This window comes from Candidozyma duobushaemuli, assembly GCF_002926085.2.
Source record: "Candidozyma duobushaemuli strain B09383 chromosome Unknown G_B09383, whole genome shotgun sequence".
Taxonomy (NCBI): domain Eukaryota; kingdom Fungi; phylum Ascomycota; class Pichiomycetes; order Serinales; family Metschnikowiaceae; genus Candidozyma; species Candidozyma duobushaemuli.
Window position 1 is genome coordinate 149,562 of NW_020289896.1, and position 16,414 is coordinate 165,975.

The 16,414-nt window shown below is 47.8% G+C and overlaps 9 protein-coding genes across 9 annotated transcripts; 7 read left to right on the plus strand and 2 right to left on the minus strand. All coding sequences in view use genetic code 12, as the record gives it.

Moving 5' to 3' along the window:
- Positions 1–144: 144 nt before the first annotated feature.
- Positions 145–2,589, plus strand: VTC3 (vacuolar transporter chaperone; the record flags this gene model as incomplete). Its single annotated transcript, XM_025483494.1, has 1 exon — positions 145–2,589. The coding sequence occupies one exon, from the start codon at positions 145–147 to the stop codon at positions 2,587–2,589; it is 2,445 nt and encodes an 814-aa protein (XP_025335729.1).
- Positions 2,590–2,724: 135 nt separating this feature from the next.
- CXQ87_005066 (coatomer subunit zeta) lies at positions 2,725–3,282 on the plus strand (the record flags this gene model as incomplete). The annotated part of the gene is made up of 1 exon (XM_025483495.1): positions 2,725–3,282. One exon carries the CDS (start codon positions 2,725–2,727, stop codon positions 3,280–3,282), a length of 558 nt encoding a protein of 185 aa, XP_025335730.1.
- A 559-nt stretch (positions 3,283–3,841) lies between these two features.
- On the plus strand, positions 3,842–5,245 carry CXQ87_005067 (uncharacterized protein; the record flags this gene model as incomplete). The annotated part of the gene is made up of 1 exon (XM_025483496.1): positions 3,842–5,245. One exon carries the CDS (start codon positions 3,842–3,844, stop codon positions 5,243–5,245), a length of 1,404 nt encoding a protein of 467 aa, XP_025335731.1.
- A 30-nt stretch (positions 5,246–5,275) lies between these two features.
- Positions 5,276–6,116, minus strand: BUR2 (Bur2p; the record flags this gene model as incomplete). Its single annotated transcript, XM_025483497.1, has 2 exons — positions 5,276–5,299; positions 5,322–6,116. The coding sequence occupies 2 exons, from the start codon at positions 6,114–6,116 to the stop codon at positions 5,276–5,278; spliced, it is 819 nt and encodes a 272-aa protein (XP_025335732.1).
- A 1,090-nt stretch (positions 6,117–7,206) lies between these two features.
- Positions 7,207–8,169, plus strand: CXQ87_005069 (uncharacterized protein; the record flags this gene model as incomplete). The annotated part of the gene is made up of 1 exon (XM_025483498.1): positions 7,207–8,169. One exon carries the CDS (start codon positions 7,207–7,209, stop codon positions 8,167–8,169), a length of 963 nt encoding a protein of 320 aa, XP_025335733.1.
- Positions 8,170–9,102: 933 nt separating this feature from the next.
- Positions 9,103–9,486, plus strand: CXQ87_005070 (uncharacterized protein; the record flags this gene model as incomplete). The annotated part of the gene is made up of 1 exon (XM_025483499.1): positions 9,103–9,486. One exon carries the CDS (start codon positions 9,103–9,105, stop codon positions 9,484–9,486), a length of 384 nt encoding a protein of 127 aa, XP_025335734.1.
- Positions 9,487–11,619: 2,133 nt separating this feature from the next.
- CDA2 (chitin deacetylase) lies at positions 11,620–12,387 on the plus strand (the record flags this gene model as incomplete). The annotated part of the gene is made up of 1 exon (XM_025483500.1): positions 11,620–12,387. The coding sequence occupies one exon, from the start codon at positions 11,620–11,622 to the stop codon at positions 12,385–12,387; it is 768 nt and encodes a 255-aa protein (XP_025335735.1).
- Positions 12,388–14,384: 1,997 nt separating this feature from the next.
- CXQ87_005072 (NAD(P)H:quinone oxidoreductase, type IV) lies at positions 14,385–15,278 on the minus strand (the record flags this gene model as incomplete). Its single annotated transcript, XM_025483501.1, has 1 exon — positions 14,385–15,278. The coding sequence occupies one exon, from the start codon at positions 15,276–15,278 to the stop codon at positions 14,385–14,387; it is 894 nt and encodes a 297-aa protein (XP_025335736.1).
- A 419-nt stretch (positions 15,279–15,697) lies between these two features.
- Positions 15,698–16,300, plus strand: CXQ87_005073 (NAD(P)H:quinone oxidoreductase, type IV; the record flags this gene model as incomplete). The annotated part of the gene is made up of 1 exon (XM_025483502.1): positions 15,698–16,300. One exon carries the CDS (start codon positions 15,698–15,700, stop codon positions 16,298–16,300), a length of 603 nt encoding a protein of 200 aa, XP_025335737.1.
- Positions 16,301–16,414: the final 114 nt, after the last annotated feature.

The window sequence follows — 16,414 nt, forward strand, 5'->3', positions numbered from 1 at the left end:
CCCACCTTTTTCGTTATGAATTCCCCCACGTGGGCGTTATCTATACATGCCGTGTGCACTACAGGCCTCACAGCTCATTAGCACAGGTTTATTGCAAATCAACGCTTTCCTTGTGCCGATCCGCTGGTAATAAGCTGAATTATCATGGACTCCTCCTCTTCCAAGATGTTGTTTGGCAGTAAGCTTGAGCTGGAAATCTATCCGCCTTGGAAGGATCATTACATCAGCTACCTTCGCTTGAAGAAGCTTTTGAAGGAAGGTGTCATTCTTCAGGATGCTTGGTCGGAGAAGGACGAAAAGGACTTTGTCAGTGCCTTGGACTCGGATTTGGAGAAGGTCTACTCCTTCCAGGCCAACAAATACGACGAATTGAACGAGTACCTTGATGACCTCCAGAAGGCTACGGAGTCTCCTACTGCCAATTTCGATGTACAATCGTTCAGCAGCAAATTGGAGCTGATTTTGAACTTGGCCCAGGAACTCTCCCGCTTCCAGAGATTGAACTACACTGGTTTCATCAAGATCGTGAAAAAGCATGACCGCTTGCATTCCAAGTACTCCGTCAAGCCCATGTTGAACGTGCGCTTGAAGCTGTTGCCATTCCACTCAGAGGACTACTCGCCGCTTTTGTTCAAGATCTCCGCTTTGTTTCAGTTCTTGCGTGACAATTACGATGTGGACCAGTCGCTCTCCAAATTGAGCTCTTTCACCGAAGAGACCAACGCCGACTACAACTCGTACAAGTTCTGGGTGCATCCCGATAACTTGATGGAGGTCAAGGCCATCATCTTGCGTCATCTTCCTGTGCTTGTTTACAACAACAAAAATAGGGAAAGTGCCTACAACTACGATGACGACGACGACGACGACGACGATGACGATGACTTCAAGTTCTCCAGAAACGACCCCACGATCAATTGCTTGTACTTCGACAACGAAAACTTTGACTTGTACAACAACAAGTTGGTGAAGAGCCCTAATGCAAACACTCTTCGTATCAAGTGGGTTGGCAAGTTGAACAATAAGCCTCAGATCTCTTTGGAGAAGAAGAGTTTCGAGAAGAGCCTGGAAACGTACGATGTGGACGAGAAAATCACTCTTAAGGAGAAGCATTTGGACGATTTCATCCAGGGCAACTTTGACAAGCAGAAGTATTTGCGTAAGCTTCGTAGGAAGGGCGACTCTTCTGAGCTTGTTGATGACATTGAGAAACAGATTGACTCCTTGGGCAACTTCATCAAGGACAACCACGTCCAGCCCTGTCTCCGAACTCAGTACAAGCGTACAGCTTTCCAGATTCCTGGCGACGATAGAGTGCGTATTGTTATTGACTCGGATATCTACTTCATCAGAGAGGATGCTTTCGATGAACAGAGACCCATCAGAGACCCCAACAAGTGGCACAGAACAGATATCGATTCGAAGGTCAACAATCCATTGTCTCTTTTGAGAAAGGGAGAGTTCGTCAAATTCCCATATGCCGAGCTTGAAATCAAGATCAAGAACAGAAAGAAGGGAAGAAGACTGATTTGGGTTGACGACTTGGTGCACTCTCATTTGATCAAGGAAATCCCCAATTTCTCCAAGTTCATCCACGGAATTGCTTCGTTGTTCTTGGAGGACGACAAGCTTGACAACATCCCGTTCTGGTTCAACGAGTTGGAGTCCGACTTGAAGCTTGACCCTCAACAGGCCTACAACGACACGAGGCAGAAGTTGGCCAAGTTGCAGAATGACGAGGACAACTTGAGAAAGTTCAAGTCGATGTTGGCCAATTCCTCCTCGCCAGACATTTCAACCAGATCCAAATCCTTTTCTGGTTCTCTTTTGGGTGCTGGTGATCTAAACGACGAGTCTAAGCTGGCGGTTGACTCCGCAGAAGGCACATCCCTGAAATCAGCTTTACATCCTGTCACAGAGAATGTGGTGGATGAACCTGACCAGGCTCCTGTTTCCGGTGGTGACTTGGACCAGTCCTCAGACGATGATTACGATGATGACGATCATCGCAAGACGCCCATCCAGAAACTCTTGAAATTGCCAAACACGTTCTCCAAGTTGCTTGATGTCGACTCCGAGGAGGAAGAGATTGATTTGCCCGCTGGCGTGGTGAAGCCGGACCAGTATATCAAGAATGCTGGCCCATTGAAAATTGAGCCTAAGGTTTGGTTGGCCAACGAGCGTACATTCAACAGGTGGCTCCACGTCACAACGTTGTTGTCCTCCTTGACATTCATTATCTACTCCTCAACACACCGTGCCAATTCTACTAGATTGGCGGAGTATGTGGCCTACATCTACTTTGGCTTGACTATTTTCTCAGGCATTTGGGGATACTACATTTTCATGAAGAGAAGAACCATCATCATGGAGAGATCGTCCAAGCACTTGGACAACGTTTTGGGCCCCTTGGTGGTTGCATTGGGGCTTATCATTGGCCTTGTGATCAACTTTGTTTATGGCTTCCGTGCCATTGCCCTGCAGAGAGCGAACGACTTCACCACTAATGGCTTGACCGACGACTTCTACGAACGTAACCCATTGCAGAAGAAGATTCTTGAAGCAGTTTTTTACCTTGTGGGCGCGTAGCCCAGCATAATTATCGCATGTTAATCAAAAGTATCGTTGATCCAGGCGTAGTAGCAGTTTTGTCCTGTATACAGTGTAGGTTCACCAAAAGATACACCTTTCCAAAAGTTAGATCCAGTCCAGTGCTATTCCCCAATGTCCCTCAACATATCGCTATACACAGTCACGGCTGCCTTAATATTGGGCAACGAGGGCCAGAGACTATTTGCCAAATACTACCGTCTTAATGACGAGGCTCAATCATACAAAACGGCCACAGAACAGGCTGCTTTTGAAAAAGCCATCTACTCCAAGATAAATAAACAACACCAGGACGTGATCTTGTACGACAACCACTTGATCACTTACAAGCAGACAAACGACGTCATTATTGTGCTCGTGGGCGGTGTCAATGAAAACGAGTCCATGCTTTACTCGTTGACAAACAACATCAACGAAGCATTGCTGATCCTCTTGGACAACTCGTTGGACAAAACCACCGTGTTGCTGAAGTACGACATGGTGGCTTTGTGTTTCGATGAAGCTATCGACGACGGAATAATCTTGGAAATTGACCCAGCTATTATTGTCAGTAGGGTGACAAAGCCGCCTGTGAACAGCAACCCCGTGGGCGTCAACATGGAGTCAGGTGTGTTCAACGCCTTTTCCTTTGCATCGAAGAAGATTCAGGAGAGATTGCAGCAGGGTTTGTAGGGCAGTTTGCAGAGCACGTGGTGTTTCTAGAAGTAATGAAAAAGTACCGGAATTATGGTGTAGGGAGAGGAGGGACTGGAGAGGAGCTATTCAGGCGTAAGAGAGGGGTAAATGTCAAAGTATAAGCAGTGTCGGACGTCATAAGCGTCTTCCTTCCAACTGTATTGTCGCTGAAGTATGTATGGAAAAAAGTAGTAACCCGACTCGAACGAGATAAAAGAAAGGAAAGAGAACAGACTAGAAGTGCTTGAAAAGCAAAAGGGCAAATGTTTAAGTATTCTTATACTCAGTGTCCTCCACAGGGTACTTTGTAAGTCTCAGGTTGGTGTAGTAAAGAGTAGCATAATAAGCATACGATGTAGACCCACTCCACACACATTGCACCGACAATCCGACAAACTAGAGAGGATAAATTATCATTTGAAATTGACTCATTCCAATTCACCTCCAAAGATCCCTTCCACATCTCCAATTCTTCCATCTCCATAGTAGCACCTCCACCGCACTGCACACACAAACATCAACAACTTCTTCCTACAACCATTCACACAACGACGCCATGGACGAGCAGTTTTTCTATGCCGTGCTCCGAATATCCGTGGCACAGATTCTCAAAGCACTGGGTTTTGATAAATGCAAACCGCTGACCCTTAACACAATCACAGATATCTATATCAAGCACTTTGAGCTCGTGCTAAATAGTGCTAAGAAGTTTGGCCATGCCCGCTCAAGATGCACCAATGTTCTCGAAGCACCTGACTTGGTGCAAGCTCTACTAGACGTGCAATTGATTAAGCCACTGACAGGCGACAGCTTGTTGGATCCCAAGGATGCCCCCAATGAACCAGAAACCGAATACAACGTTAAATCGCTAGAATCCTTCATCAAGTGGCTACAGTTCAGTGATAACTTTAACTTGTCCAAGAGATTGAGTGAGGTTCCAAGCTCACAGCTCAGGAACTTGATGGAAAAGAGAAAAATCGATACACTGTCAGAAACAGACCAGGAGAAGAAGAAACGAAGGTTGCGTGAAAGACAGGAGTACTACAACCAGCTCAAACTGGGAGAGAATCCAGCAAACGCTCAATTTGGTGGCATAGCAGATGACCTTGAGGAGGCCGAAGTCACCGAAAACGACAAACTCTCTTGGTTAGCATACTTGGCCGAGAAAGACGTCAAGTTGGGCCATAATCTCCAATACGTGAACACAGTGCTTCATGACATGGTGCTACCTATCCACAACAATAGCAAATACCATCCGTCCAAGGATGAAGAGGACGCGTATCTGAAGTTCCTTTCGCATGCCCACAACAACATCAGAAATGACCACATACTATTGAATATCCAGGAAGCCGACACCGAGGAAGAAGCTAAAATAGAGAGAGTGCAGCCATCCCAGAAGCTCAAGGATGCCTTGCCGTATAATGTGAAGTACCAGGATTCATTGCTTAATGATGATCTCCAACAGTACATCGAGTACACAGAGAAGTACGGTTTCCCTGCAACGCCGGTCTCGGTGAAGTCTCCTGAGCCCATGGATGTGGATGCGCCTAATGGAAGTGGATCTCAGGAGATTGAGACGGAACCTTCAAGTGTTAAGATTTCGGAGACCGAAGCTGAGAAGCCAGAGAATGGGGAGAAGAGTGAGCTCGATGCTGAGGCTGAGAGTAAAGATGTAGCAGAAGTCCTTGAGTCAGAAGCTCAGAATTCAGAGAACAAGGAGGCTGATGTTCAGGATGAACATGAAGATCAGAAACCCTCGCTGAACGAAGGTCCATCTGAGAAGAAAGAGGAGGAGTCAGCAACGGAGGATGTCGAACCGGAAGCCAAGGAGTCCGAAGACACTAAGGAGACTGAAAAAGCTGCCGATGAACCAGCTGAACCACTAGCTGAGCCAGCAGCGGAAGCTGTCGAGGAAGAAATGGAGATTGATGAGGAGAACAACGAGAAGGATGCAACGTGAAGAATTAGTATGCAAATTAATGGCTGTTAGCTATGCTATAGAAGGCGTCCCGGCCTATGTCGGTGATTTTCTTAACCACAATCCTGTGGCTCGGAAGCTGAGGGTCCTCACAGAGGCTTCGGAGCTTGAGCACAAACTGGTAGCATTCGAAGCATTCGTCTGCGGTGACGCCAATGGAGTCTAGGTACCCTTCAGGCAAATTGATGGCGTCAATGTCGTCGAACTTCTGCTTGGCCTCCTTCACAGTGAGAATCAACATTGCGCCATACAACGTATATATGTCAAAAACCACCAACACCGGCAAGGCACTGAGAAGCTCGATTTTAGACGTAGTAATTTTGAGAATGTCGGGTAGTTTTTCGTAAAAGCCATTGCCCTTTGGGTCCTTGGGTTGCTGCTTTAGAAGCTCTTCAGTAATCTCATACGGAAGGTCCACCGACACCTCGAAATTGAGGTTCTTAAGAATCACCTCCTCCCTATGCAAAAGCTGATCTCTCCAGCTCCAGAACGTGCTGGAATGCTGGTCCACCTGCTTGCCTGGATGCTTAATCTGGCACCCTGTAAGAGCTATCTTGTCTGGAGGTCTGTAAGTGTCGTGAAGTTTGCAAGAAATGGCCACAGCGGCGCACGCCACAAAGTACTTTGACGTGGTGATGGGCATCCGCATGTAGAAGCGGTGGATGTAGATTGTGGCTGCTAGGATGGTTCTTCCATCGAGTTTGAGTACTGAAGCTAGTCTGACGAGAAAGTCGTAGATCAGCTCGTAGACCTTGAGGATCTGAGAAAGCAGCATCTGCTTACGTGAAGGCAGGCGGTTGAGCACATCGTCGCCCGAAAAGAGCCATGTGTTGGGTTTGGGGTGTTCGGTCATGTAGTTGATAGTTTGCACCCACCGCGAAGTTTACCATCAGCATGTCTCACTCAGGTGGAGGTCAAAGGGTGGATTGGGTGGAATGAGCAATTGGGGCTTTTTAGAAGGAGCTTTGAAGATTCGAGATACAAGTGGATGAATAAAAAGGATGAGCTCTGCTACGAACGAAATTTTGAGTCTCTAGATTAAATTGTGGAGCATGGTCGGTTGGGTTATATATAGTGATGACAACCAGTAACACAATACGTGCGAGGTAGACCTTGTATGGGTAACACTTACAGTGAAGATAATTATTTCTTGATTCTGTACCTCGTTACTATGAAAGTACTATAATGGAGCCCGTCTTGGGAGATTGGCTCTCAGTTGTTGGCTGCATACGGTGCATTATGAATGTTACCCAACGTCAAAGAAGATTTACATTCCAGAGGTGTTTCTTCATTAAAAATATGTCACTCATTTATCTATTATATAAATCCCGAAATTGAAAAGAATTACAAGATAGGGGGCTTCGTTGTATCACTCCACAGGGGCCATAGCTCCTCAAGTGTAGGTTGGATTGTAAAATCGATTACACTGACGAATTCAATAATAAAGAGCAATCATAGATACAAATCCCGATGGTAAAGTTAAACTCTTGAGATCTCGATTACTTCAAGTAGTCTACAGCGAGCTACTAAAAGCTACAGCCACTACCAACCCATCAAATTGTTGCCAAATCAAAAAACCTTCTAGAATTAGCCAACCAAATATACTTTGCCATCCAGATAGTCTTCCTAATCAAATATCTCCACATAAACACCCGGATATTCCCAATTTTTCACCTGCCCCATTCCACCTCTCCGTATACCTTCGCGTGGCTGCAAACACCATCTTCATCACCACACTATTTTCACACAAACTACATAAAAACAACCTCAAAAGCAGTCAAACCACTAAACAGTCATCAAATTACACGCAACCCCACTTAAATCCCAAATCTGGCCCCACGGCTGTTGATCCATCTGAACCCACTCCGAACTCTTGTGCGCACGTGACCCGCTGAAGAAAAAAACTCGACATCATCGAACCAAAACCTCCTACCTTCTCACCAATGTCTGACTCGTATATGCATTTGTTCAGGCCTACCGTGGCAGCGCCCGCGGCGCCGTCCGGGCCCTCGACCGTGGCCGTGAAGATCCACAACCCTGCCCTTTTCAAAATTCTCGAAATCGTCTCCAAACAGGTGCTTCAAGAGAACAAGAACAAGAGAATCATCGGCACTTTGCTTGGTGTCAGATCTGATGACGGCAGCACCGTCGAGGTCAGAGACGCCTTCATGGTCCCTTGTCAAGAAACAGGCGATTCCATTGCCATCGAGGAGCACACCCACAAAACGCTCTACCAGTTGTACAAGAAAGCTCACCCTAAGGAGTTTGTTCTCGGCTGGTTCGACCTGGCCTCCACCATTGACGGCTCCACGGGTCTCATTCACGACTTCTACTCCAAGGGTGCCGACAGAGCCTACCCATTCGCTGCCGTGTACTTGAACGTTTCGTACTTGAAGGAGGAGCAGATCCAGATGCCTCAGTTGACCACTTACATCGGTGCTGCCATCGGCAAGCCCGTCCAGAAAATCGGCTGGAAGACCACCGCCACCACAAACTCCTACATCTTCAGCCCTGTGCCCCACAAGGTTGTTGCCCACACTGTTTCGGAGAAGTTGGCCTTGAACATGCTCCATCGCTCCAAGGACAACTCTGTCACGTTGCAGGGACACGAGCAGGGCTTGGATACCTTGCAGGCGGAGATTGGCGCTGTGACCCACGATGTGGACCAGTTGTTGCAGTACCTCGACAACATGTCTGGATCCGATGAGGATGTGGACTTGTTGCGTACCTTGAGCAACACATTGGTGAACAAGCCCACGAGCTTGTCGGACTTGACGCTGTTGAAGGAGCACTTCCAGGCGCACAACCAGGACATAGTGATGATTGAATTTTTGACGAGAGCGGTGAAGGAGCAGATTGAGTTGATTGCCAGGGCTTCGTCGGAGGCCGAGAAGGCTATAGCATAGAGAAATAGACGGAATAATATGCATGAGGAAACCAGGTACATAGTGATTCGTCTAGGAAAAGAAGAAGAATAATTAGCGAACGTGCAATATGTAAGAATGTCAAGTATGCTAGTGGATAGACACGGTGAGTGAGGTATAGCCGATGCATAGTGATGCAGAGACATCGAACCGTTACTTCACATATCCATATATGAGCAGGAACCGGTCTACCACGTGCACGGTTAAACCCCAAAAATCAGATAATTCTCCGATTTACCAGGTTATCCTTCAGTATCGTCAAAAAATGAGACAATCCTTATGCGTGTTTGCAAAATGTGACCCCTTCTGCATTCTCAGCTCATCGGCATTTACGGTGTTTGGAACTGACTACCGGTCTGATCTAACGGCACGCTCGGCGCCCTACAGTAATTTCAGAATTCACCACATTTGCACTTTTCAACGAAGCGGAGTAAACCCGTCACATGAGAAGATTAAAAATAGCGGGGCCCTGAAATAAGAAAGCGAAAATTCTGGTGACTTCACGCTGCATGAATACGCCAAACGATAAGAAAATAGAGGGGAGCCGGTGGGACGGTGCGTGAAAAACGCAGCCGATTCTGAATTGTGGAGATTCTACCGAGCCGGTGCGCCATACATTGAGGGTTTTGTTGGAAGAACCTAAAATGACGAAAAATGCAAACAGATGTCTTGAAGATTGACAGAAACTGTTCATTCAAAATTGTCTAATTGTCTAAAATCTGGGGCTAAATGACTCAGGTCCGGAGGGGTGACCCGAGACCCCCGCGAAAGGAGAATCAAGCAGATACGGTCCAGCAAATGTGCACACTGTGCGATAAGCTATAAGACCCACAGTCGCCGGTGTGACACTTGACAGAATTATTTCAATCGCTTTTTTCAAAATCTCCAAATTGCAACAAACAAGTTTATTTCGCCATGTCAGCCCGCACCAGACGGTTCTCCGCGGGAGATGTTGACAGAGTCAAGCCTTGGTCGCTTACCAGAGAACAAACCATAGATCTTATGGAAAGACGCCAGGAGGCAGCGGTGATGAAGTACGTTCGGGAGATCAGCAGATTGAGCGAAGAGGGAAACTGGCAAATCGAGACGCCTCGCAAAAGGCCTCGCCGGGAGCTGGCAGAAATGGCTGCAAACAAGGAAGCGGTTCCGAAAACTGTGGATTTTGGCAAGATGAACAGTGCCCAGATCGCTGTGGTGATGCAAGATGAACAGGCGGCGATGGAGAGCCGGTTGAAGCAGACGGTTGTGCTGCTTCAGGCAGAAAGGCATCGGAGGCGGTACGAGAGTGTGAGCTTTTAGTCCGAAGAGGTGATGTGTTGATTTACTTTCGAGCCATTGATTAGCGTTTTTACCAGCTCTCCCTTTTGTAAAAGGACGAAATTTGCCGGAGCAATGGTTAAGGATTTCAAAAGGCAAGGGGAGCAAGGAGGCCTGATCGTTTGCAGCCACCGCAGATCCAGACTAAGCTAGCCCGAACTACCCGATCTGGCCGATCCAGCCTGATTTCCACCGCTTTCACATTCAAGTTTCAGACTTGCTGGCTCCTAACAGTCCCCTTTCTTGAATTCATCGCCTCGTTAAAATGGCTCACTGCGCCGATTTCACGCATTGACGAGCACGTCAGTCAGCGTTTTGCCGGCCCCGCACTCGCCGGTAAGCACCCACCGAGGGTGCCCCTAACTCGGCCAATTTTCGCCCCAGAAGAATACAAAAAGCACCGGTCGACTCAGCGCCGTCGGTTTCGGCGTCAAATTTCAGCCGCTTTGTTTGTTCTGACACCCATGGTCACAATGACCAGGTTGTTCGTCGCGAAACCGCATTGTTGAGGCTTCTGTGTCACTGCCATTTTGCGCTCGCACTGTCACCGCCCCGCTGCTCCCCACATCCCCTCAAGCTCCGAGTGACCGACCAGCATTGGGCCGTAAGCGTGAAAAACGTGATTTCGGATTTTATTATTTATGATTGCTCGCCGATGGGCGACTAAATGAAATTAGAATGCATTGAAGAATTGTAGTTCTGGGGTTTGTGGTCCGTTTAGTAAGGTAGTTGGACCCAGGCTTAGCTGGCATGTGTCATGGTCTCACCGAGGAGGAGTCTAGGGGTATGAGGAGGAAATGTTTTTCACAAGATGAGGGTAGATGGTTGGAGAAATGAATGAGGAGTGCTGGAGATGGTGGAGGAGAATTGAGGAGGTTGGTGGAGAGATTGAGGAGTATTGGGAGATTGAGGAGAGTGCTCTTTTTCTTGACTCAAGCTTGGAAGATTCTGGGAGGTGTGGAGAGAAAGAGGATGTGACAAAGTGTCAGTTTACGTAGAAAAGAGAATCGGGAAATGGGGACTGGAGAGGGGGTGGTTTCCATCACGAGCTATGGCCTTCTCCTGGTGATCGCTGTAGTTCATATATCTAAGCTTAGGACATTAGCTAGGAGCATTTCATGAGAGCCATAGAGATGTACCTAGAACTGGCAGTTAGATGCCTTGAACGATAATCAACTACCGCTGACAGCCTTTATGGGCTTGATGTCGTGTATCAATGAAGCTTTGAATAGCAGTGTTGCAATGAGGGCATCCTCGTTGTACTAGTGAGAAGGTGCCAATAAAAGCTGAACTCCATTTTTTCACAGTTACTTTGATTTTGTTGAACTACTTTCGACCACCGTAGATCTTGAGGAGTGTAGTTAGACGATCTGACCCCCTTGGTCCAGATTGCTTTCCCATTTGGGCCATCTGTAGCAGGTCTTAAACCAAACGTCGTCTAAGTATACGCTGCACCGACCCACGAAGTCATTTTCTGAGGAGGTTTTTGAAAATTGGTCCAAAGTAATCTTAACATGCCCATTGAATGGGCCGAAGCTCCATCTTTAAATTACTCGTTAGTTTCTATCTGACATAAGGTACTTGGGTAACCGTTGCTGGGCTTATAGCACAATCCTAGATAAACAGAGCAAAAGCTAACCAGCTCTCCTCGTCCTATTTAGTTGAGAAGCTTCCACCAATCCATACTTAGTTTCACCTCCCTGCCTCCTCACCAAGCATTCTACCTATCTTCTAGTACATTCGCAGCCATTTCGAAGCCAGCAAAGAACTACCAGTAGTCCTACTCCCAAAGGCCAAACCAAAACAAAAATAAAACAAGACCTATTTAGTCCTCACTATTCTGATCTTCTCTGCCCCTCGAAATCCCAGAAACCTCCACCTCGTCTGCCCACCTATAAAATAGACCACCCAGCACTTCGCGATGGTTGCAAAAACACCACCACAAGCATGCTTCTCTTCCTCTTGGCCCCCACAGCGGCCCTCTCGTTCCGCCCGTCTCTCAATATCTTCAATCCTCAAATCGCCGCAGCTCCGGCCCCGTTACCCGTACCCCAGTGGCTCACTGATTTTACAGGAATCACAGAATGGCCTGGCTTGGACCCTCCATATATCCCCATGGACTTCATTCTGTTTGACAACTTGCCACAGGGGCTGAGCTCGTGGAAACGGAATTTGGGCGATTGCCCACACCACGTTACCCGTGGAGAAGTCTGCTCCTTTGATTGTGCCAATTGTGTAGCAGCTGACGATGTCTACACCTGCCCTAGACTCAGCCAGACCTTTGACGATGGACCCACCCAGTTTACGCCAGCATTGACCAGTCAGCTCCGCAGCAAGGCTACTTTTTTCACCATTGGCGTTAACGTGGTTCGTTTCCCGCAGGTCTACAGAGATACTGCCGATATGGGTCATATCATGGGTTCTCATACCTGGTCCCATCCTTTTCTTCCCCTGCTCAGTAACGAGCAGATAGTCGCCCAGCTTCAATGGTCCATTTGGGCCATGAACGCCACGTACGGGCACTTACCTAAATGGTTCAGACCGCCTTACGGAGGAATCGATAACAGAGTTCGTGCTATAATTCGTCAGTTTGGCATGCAGCTGGTGCTTTGGGACTACGACACCATGGACTGGCTGCTTGTGGCCGACGAAAGCAAGCACGACCGGGACGTGATTAACGGGGTCTTGCTGTATAAGCGGAACAACGGCGGACGAGGTCTTGTTTTGGAGCACGATGCTACAAAAAGAACCGTGGATGTTGGTGTGAAGATCCACCGGGCCATAGGCCTGAACCAGCTTACGGTGCCGCAGTGTGTGGGAGAAATTGACTACATCAAGACCTTCCCGAAGCCACACGGGTTTGGTGCTTTCGTCCCCACTTAGTAATTGATGTGTTGATAGTTTGGTGTAGTTGTACATGATGATAGGGAGCTAGAAGCAAGATTTTGCTTTCTATAGTCATGAGATATTGACTCTAGTCCCTAATGTTGCTCTATCAACTTTGGAACTCTGTGGTCTTTATGTCGATATTACGAACCCTGTTTGCTACATAGTCAGCATTTGGTTTGCAGCATGTAGCGTTGGCAGTTAAAGATATCTCATTTGCTTAAAAGTCCAACAGAGGCTCCAATGACTCCCAATGGCAATGAGTTTAGCTAACCGGTATTTCACTCTTACAGATGCATGGATAGCTCTGATATTGGTTTACCGTTGGGTCCAGCTCGAATTTGAGGGCGAAATATATATGATTAGCAGCCCCTTGCTATATTTCATGCATGTACAAATAGCTACCTTCAATACATACCCTGCTGATATTGCAACTTGCTTTCTAAGACTATGTATCCGTTGATTCAGTCGTTCTTGCATTCGCATACATTCTCCTGCTGGTTTGAACAACGCCAATGACGCCAAAATTTCCCTTTTTTGGCGCAATCAGATTCAATTCACGATAAAGACCGTTAAGGAATTGTAGAACAAGCAAAAATCCAATGAAAATCCCTCAATTGGACCAAAGACAGCCCTTATGGCATCTAAATCACCGGAGGTACGGGTGTCTACACTACATGGCGAGAGTACCAAGCAGTTTTCTGATCTCAAAGGTTCGCCCTTTCTTCCCATATACTACCTATGGTCATATCATTATATGGCCGGTCAATTCCATTCGACCCCTATGTGGCTAATTTCACGCCAATTCGCTTGCAGAGAGCCTAGGTGCGTTCAATGGCTGTGTCTTTCTGAATCTGATCTGTGGACCTGGTGGACGTGTTTTACATGTGTTTCTCGAGGAAAATTGCGGAAAATGTTATTCATTTTTCTTTTGGATCCATTCAAGGGCCTGGATGTTGTCTTTTGGCTTCGTCAAAAGGTGATGATCCGGAGCTTCATGGACCCTGTCTGGGAATAGGCACCCTGGTTTTTTAAACCCAGACATCCCTAAGAAAAAACCCATTTAGATACGGCGAAGAAGCTTTTTGGATGACGTGTGATTCTGCTTGTTATCTGAGGTTTTGCGGCGCCCTGGGTGGTGTAGAATTGCGTGGACGAGGTACATATCTTCCTGGCTTGTCTGGTCTTCGATCGGGCATCGACTTCCATAGAGAAGTTCTTCAGCCCACGAAAAGGTGAATTTGCTACCTACTACTGCTGAAGGGCTCTTCCGGCTCTGGGATGTTCATTATTGGTTGTGTGTTCTCGTTCAAATGCGTTCTGCAACATCCTTGTACCCGTGAACTCCTGTGACGAGAGAAATGGAATTTGCCCTCTTGTAGAATCGCAAATATTCCGGAAGGCTATTATCTTCGCTGTCTCTCCTCAGCCTTTGGCTGGGTTTTACCACCCTACAGTTGCAAATTCCGTACTCTGTGCTCAGATCTTTTGTTTTGGCCTGTTTGTTTTCTAGGCAAAATCGGGCTCGTAATGGGCCCCAAGCAGGTACATGCCTCCCAGTTATTCCATGTCGCTTTGAAGGGCTTTACGCAAGAAGGGAGGAGGTTTAACAGGATACAAATTTGAGTGGAGCACGAGTAAAACACTAAACTATGGTTCATGGATACCCTGCAAAGGACTTGCCATTCTGTGTGAGTAGACTAGCCCCTCCAGTCTGATGGACGGATCAGTACACACATACTTGTACGAAAGCATGAAAGCAACAGTTTGGTTAGTCTGGGGTACGGTCTCAGGATACACCGTCTTTGGTCTCTCCAATATTGGCATCTCTGCAGCGAGTGTTGTTAGCAACGCGTAGGGCTAGTTTGAGGTTGGCAGAGGTAGTAGTGGGGAGTTCTTTCTTCACGTAAGTATATCGATTAGGGGTTGTTGGCTATTACTAACTATCACCGCCCGTGCGGTGCACTTCTAGGGTTTTCTAAGTGGGTCTTTCCTTAAACAATCACGCACTTAGCACAGCTGCTCTCCTCTTTGGCATTCGGCGTGCTCAGGTTTTGCACTCTTTGTGGGGTGGAAGACTCAGTGGACTTTTCAGTGGTTTTAGTAGCAGGTGGGGTGTCAGTGGACTCAGCATTCTTCTTCTCAGCAGCAGCTGGGGCTGTCTTTTTGGTAGCAGCTGGAGTCTCCTCCTTCGTGGAAGCAGCAGCTGGAGTCTCCTTCTTAGTGGAAGCAGCAGCTGGAGTCTCCTTCTCAGTGGAAGCAGCAGCTGGAGCTTTCGAAGCAGCGACCAACTTGGCAGCATTGACAGCGAAAGTCTCTCCCTGGGTGTGGGCAATTCTCAATTCCAATTCGGATGGCTGTCTGGAACCGTTGGCGCCAGCAAAAGTGGAAGCACCGTATGGAGTACCACCGTGGACCTCCTCCAAGTTAGTGATGTCTGGGAAAGCCTTACCGTAACCCAATGGCACAAAGACCATACCGTGATGGGCAATGTAGGAGAACAAGTTTCTCATGGTGACTTCCTGGCCACCAGCAGAAGAGCTCACAGAGGTGAACACACCGACTGGCTTACGGTACAAGCCACCAGAGGTCCAGAGACCACCAGTCTGGCCAAAGAACTCGACCAATTGAGCTGGCAAGTTACCGAAACGGGTTGGGTAACCGAAAAGAATGGCATCGTATTCGGTGATCTTCTCTGGGGATGCAAGAGGGTAGTCTGGCTTCTCAGGAGCGTGCAACTGCTGCAAAACCTCCTTTGGAAGAGTCTCTGGGACTTGCAAAATGTCAACCTGGGAGACCTTTCCAGAAGACTCAAGACCTTCCTTGATGGACTTTGCCAACGTAAGGACGTGGCCGTACGTGGAGTAGTAGACGATAGCGACTTTCATTGTGGGTTTTGAAAAAAATAGACGAAGGGCAGGATGGGTCCAAATAAAGGGGCGGCAAGGCTGAGCGGTTTTAAAGTAAAGCTGTGAGGTGTCTATTTGTGATTACCGAATGAGGCTTCGAAACTTCCACTAAGCATTAGTCAATGCAGCTTGACAAATATCTGACTAGCAAGCTTGATAATCCGCCTTGTGTGCAGTATTCCATCGCTTAGGTGTCTGATTGTGCGGTATATTGACAAACATTCGACGCATTTCACCCAGTTGACTAAGCGTTACTAACTGCACAATGCAACATTCGAAGGCACCGCATGCCGAACCGGCATGCTGGCAATTTCGTCAGCACAGAGCCCAAATAGATAAAAGGACCAGGCTGCCACGAACTTTTGCTCATCTCCATCAACAAACACATATCAATCACAATGGCTCCAAAAGTTGCTATCATCATCTACTCCATGTACCACCACATCGCCACCATGGCTGAGGCCGTGAAGAAGGGTGTCGAGGCCGCTGGTGGTCAGGCTGACATCTTCCAGGTTCCAGAGACTCTTTCTTCTGACGTTTTGGCCAAGATGGGTGCTCCAGCCAAGCCAAACTACCCTGTCGCCACCTTGGACACCTTGACCAGCTACGACGCTTTCTTGTTCGGTGTTCCAACCAGATTCGGTAACTACCCAGCCCAGTGGAAGGCCTTCTGGGACTCCACCGGTGGCTTGTGGGCCTCTGGTGCCTTGTACGGTAAGGCTGCCGGTTTCTTCGTTTCCACCGGTACCCCAGGCGGTGGCCAGGAGACCACCATTGTCAACGCCTTGTCTGTGTTGGTCCACCACGGTATCATCTACGTTCCATTGGGTTATGCCAAGGCTTTCGGCCAGATCACCAACTTGGAGCAGGTCCACGGATCTTCTCCATACGGTGCCGGTACTTTCGCTGGTCCAGACGGTTCCAGACAGCCATCCGAGTTGGAGTTGGAGATTGCCACGATCCAGGGCCAGTCTTTCTATGAGACTGTGCAGAAATTCTAAGCAATCCCGGCGGTGCCTAGAATACAACCAACCAGGCCGCAGGCCTTAATTAGAAGAATATAGACTGATACGACTGGAATGTAGGCCAGGAATCCAAAAGCTCTTGGGTTGCAA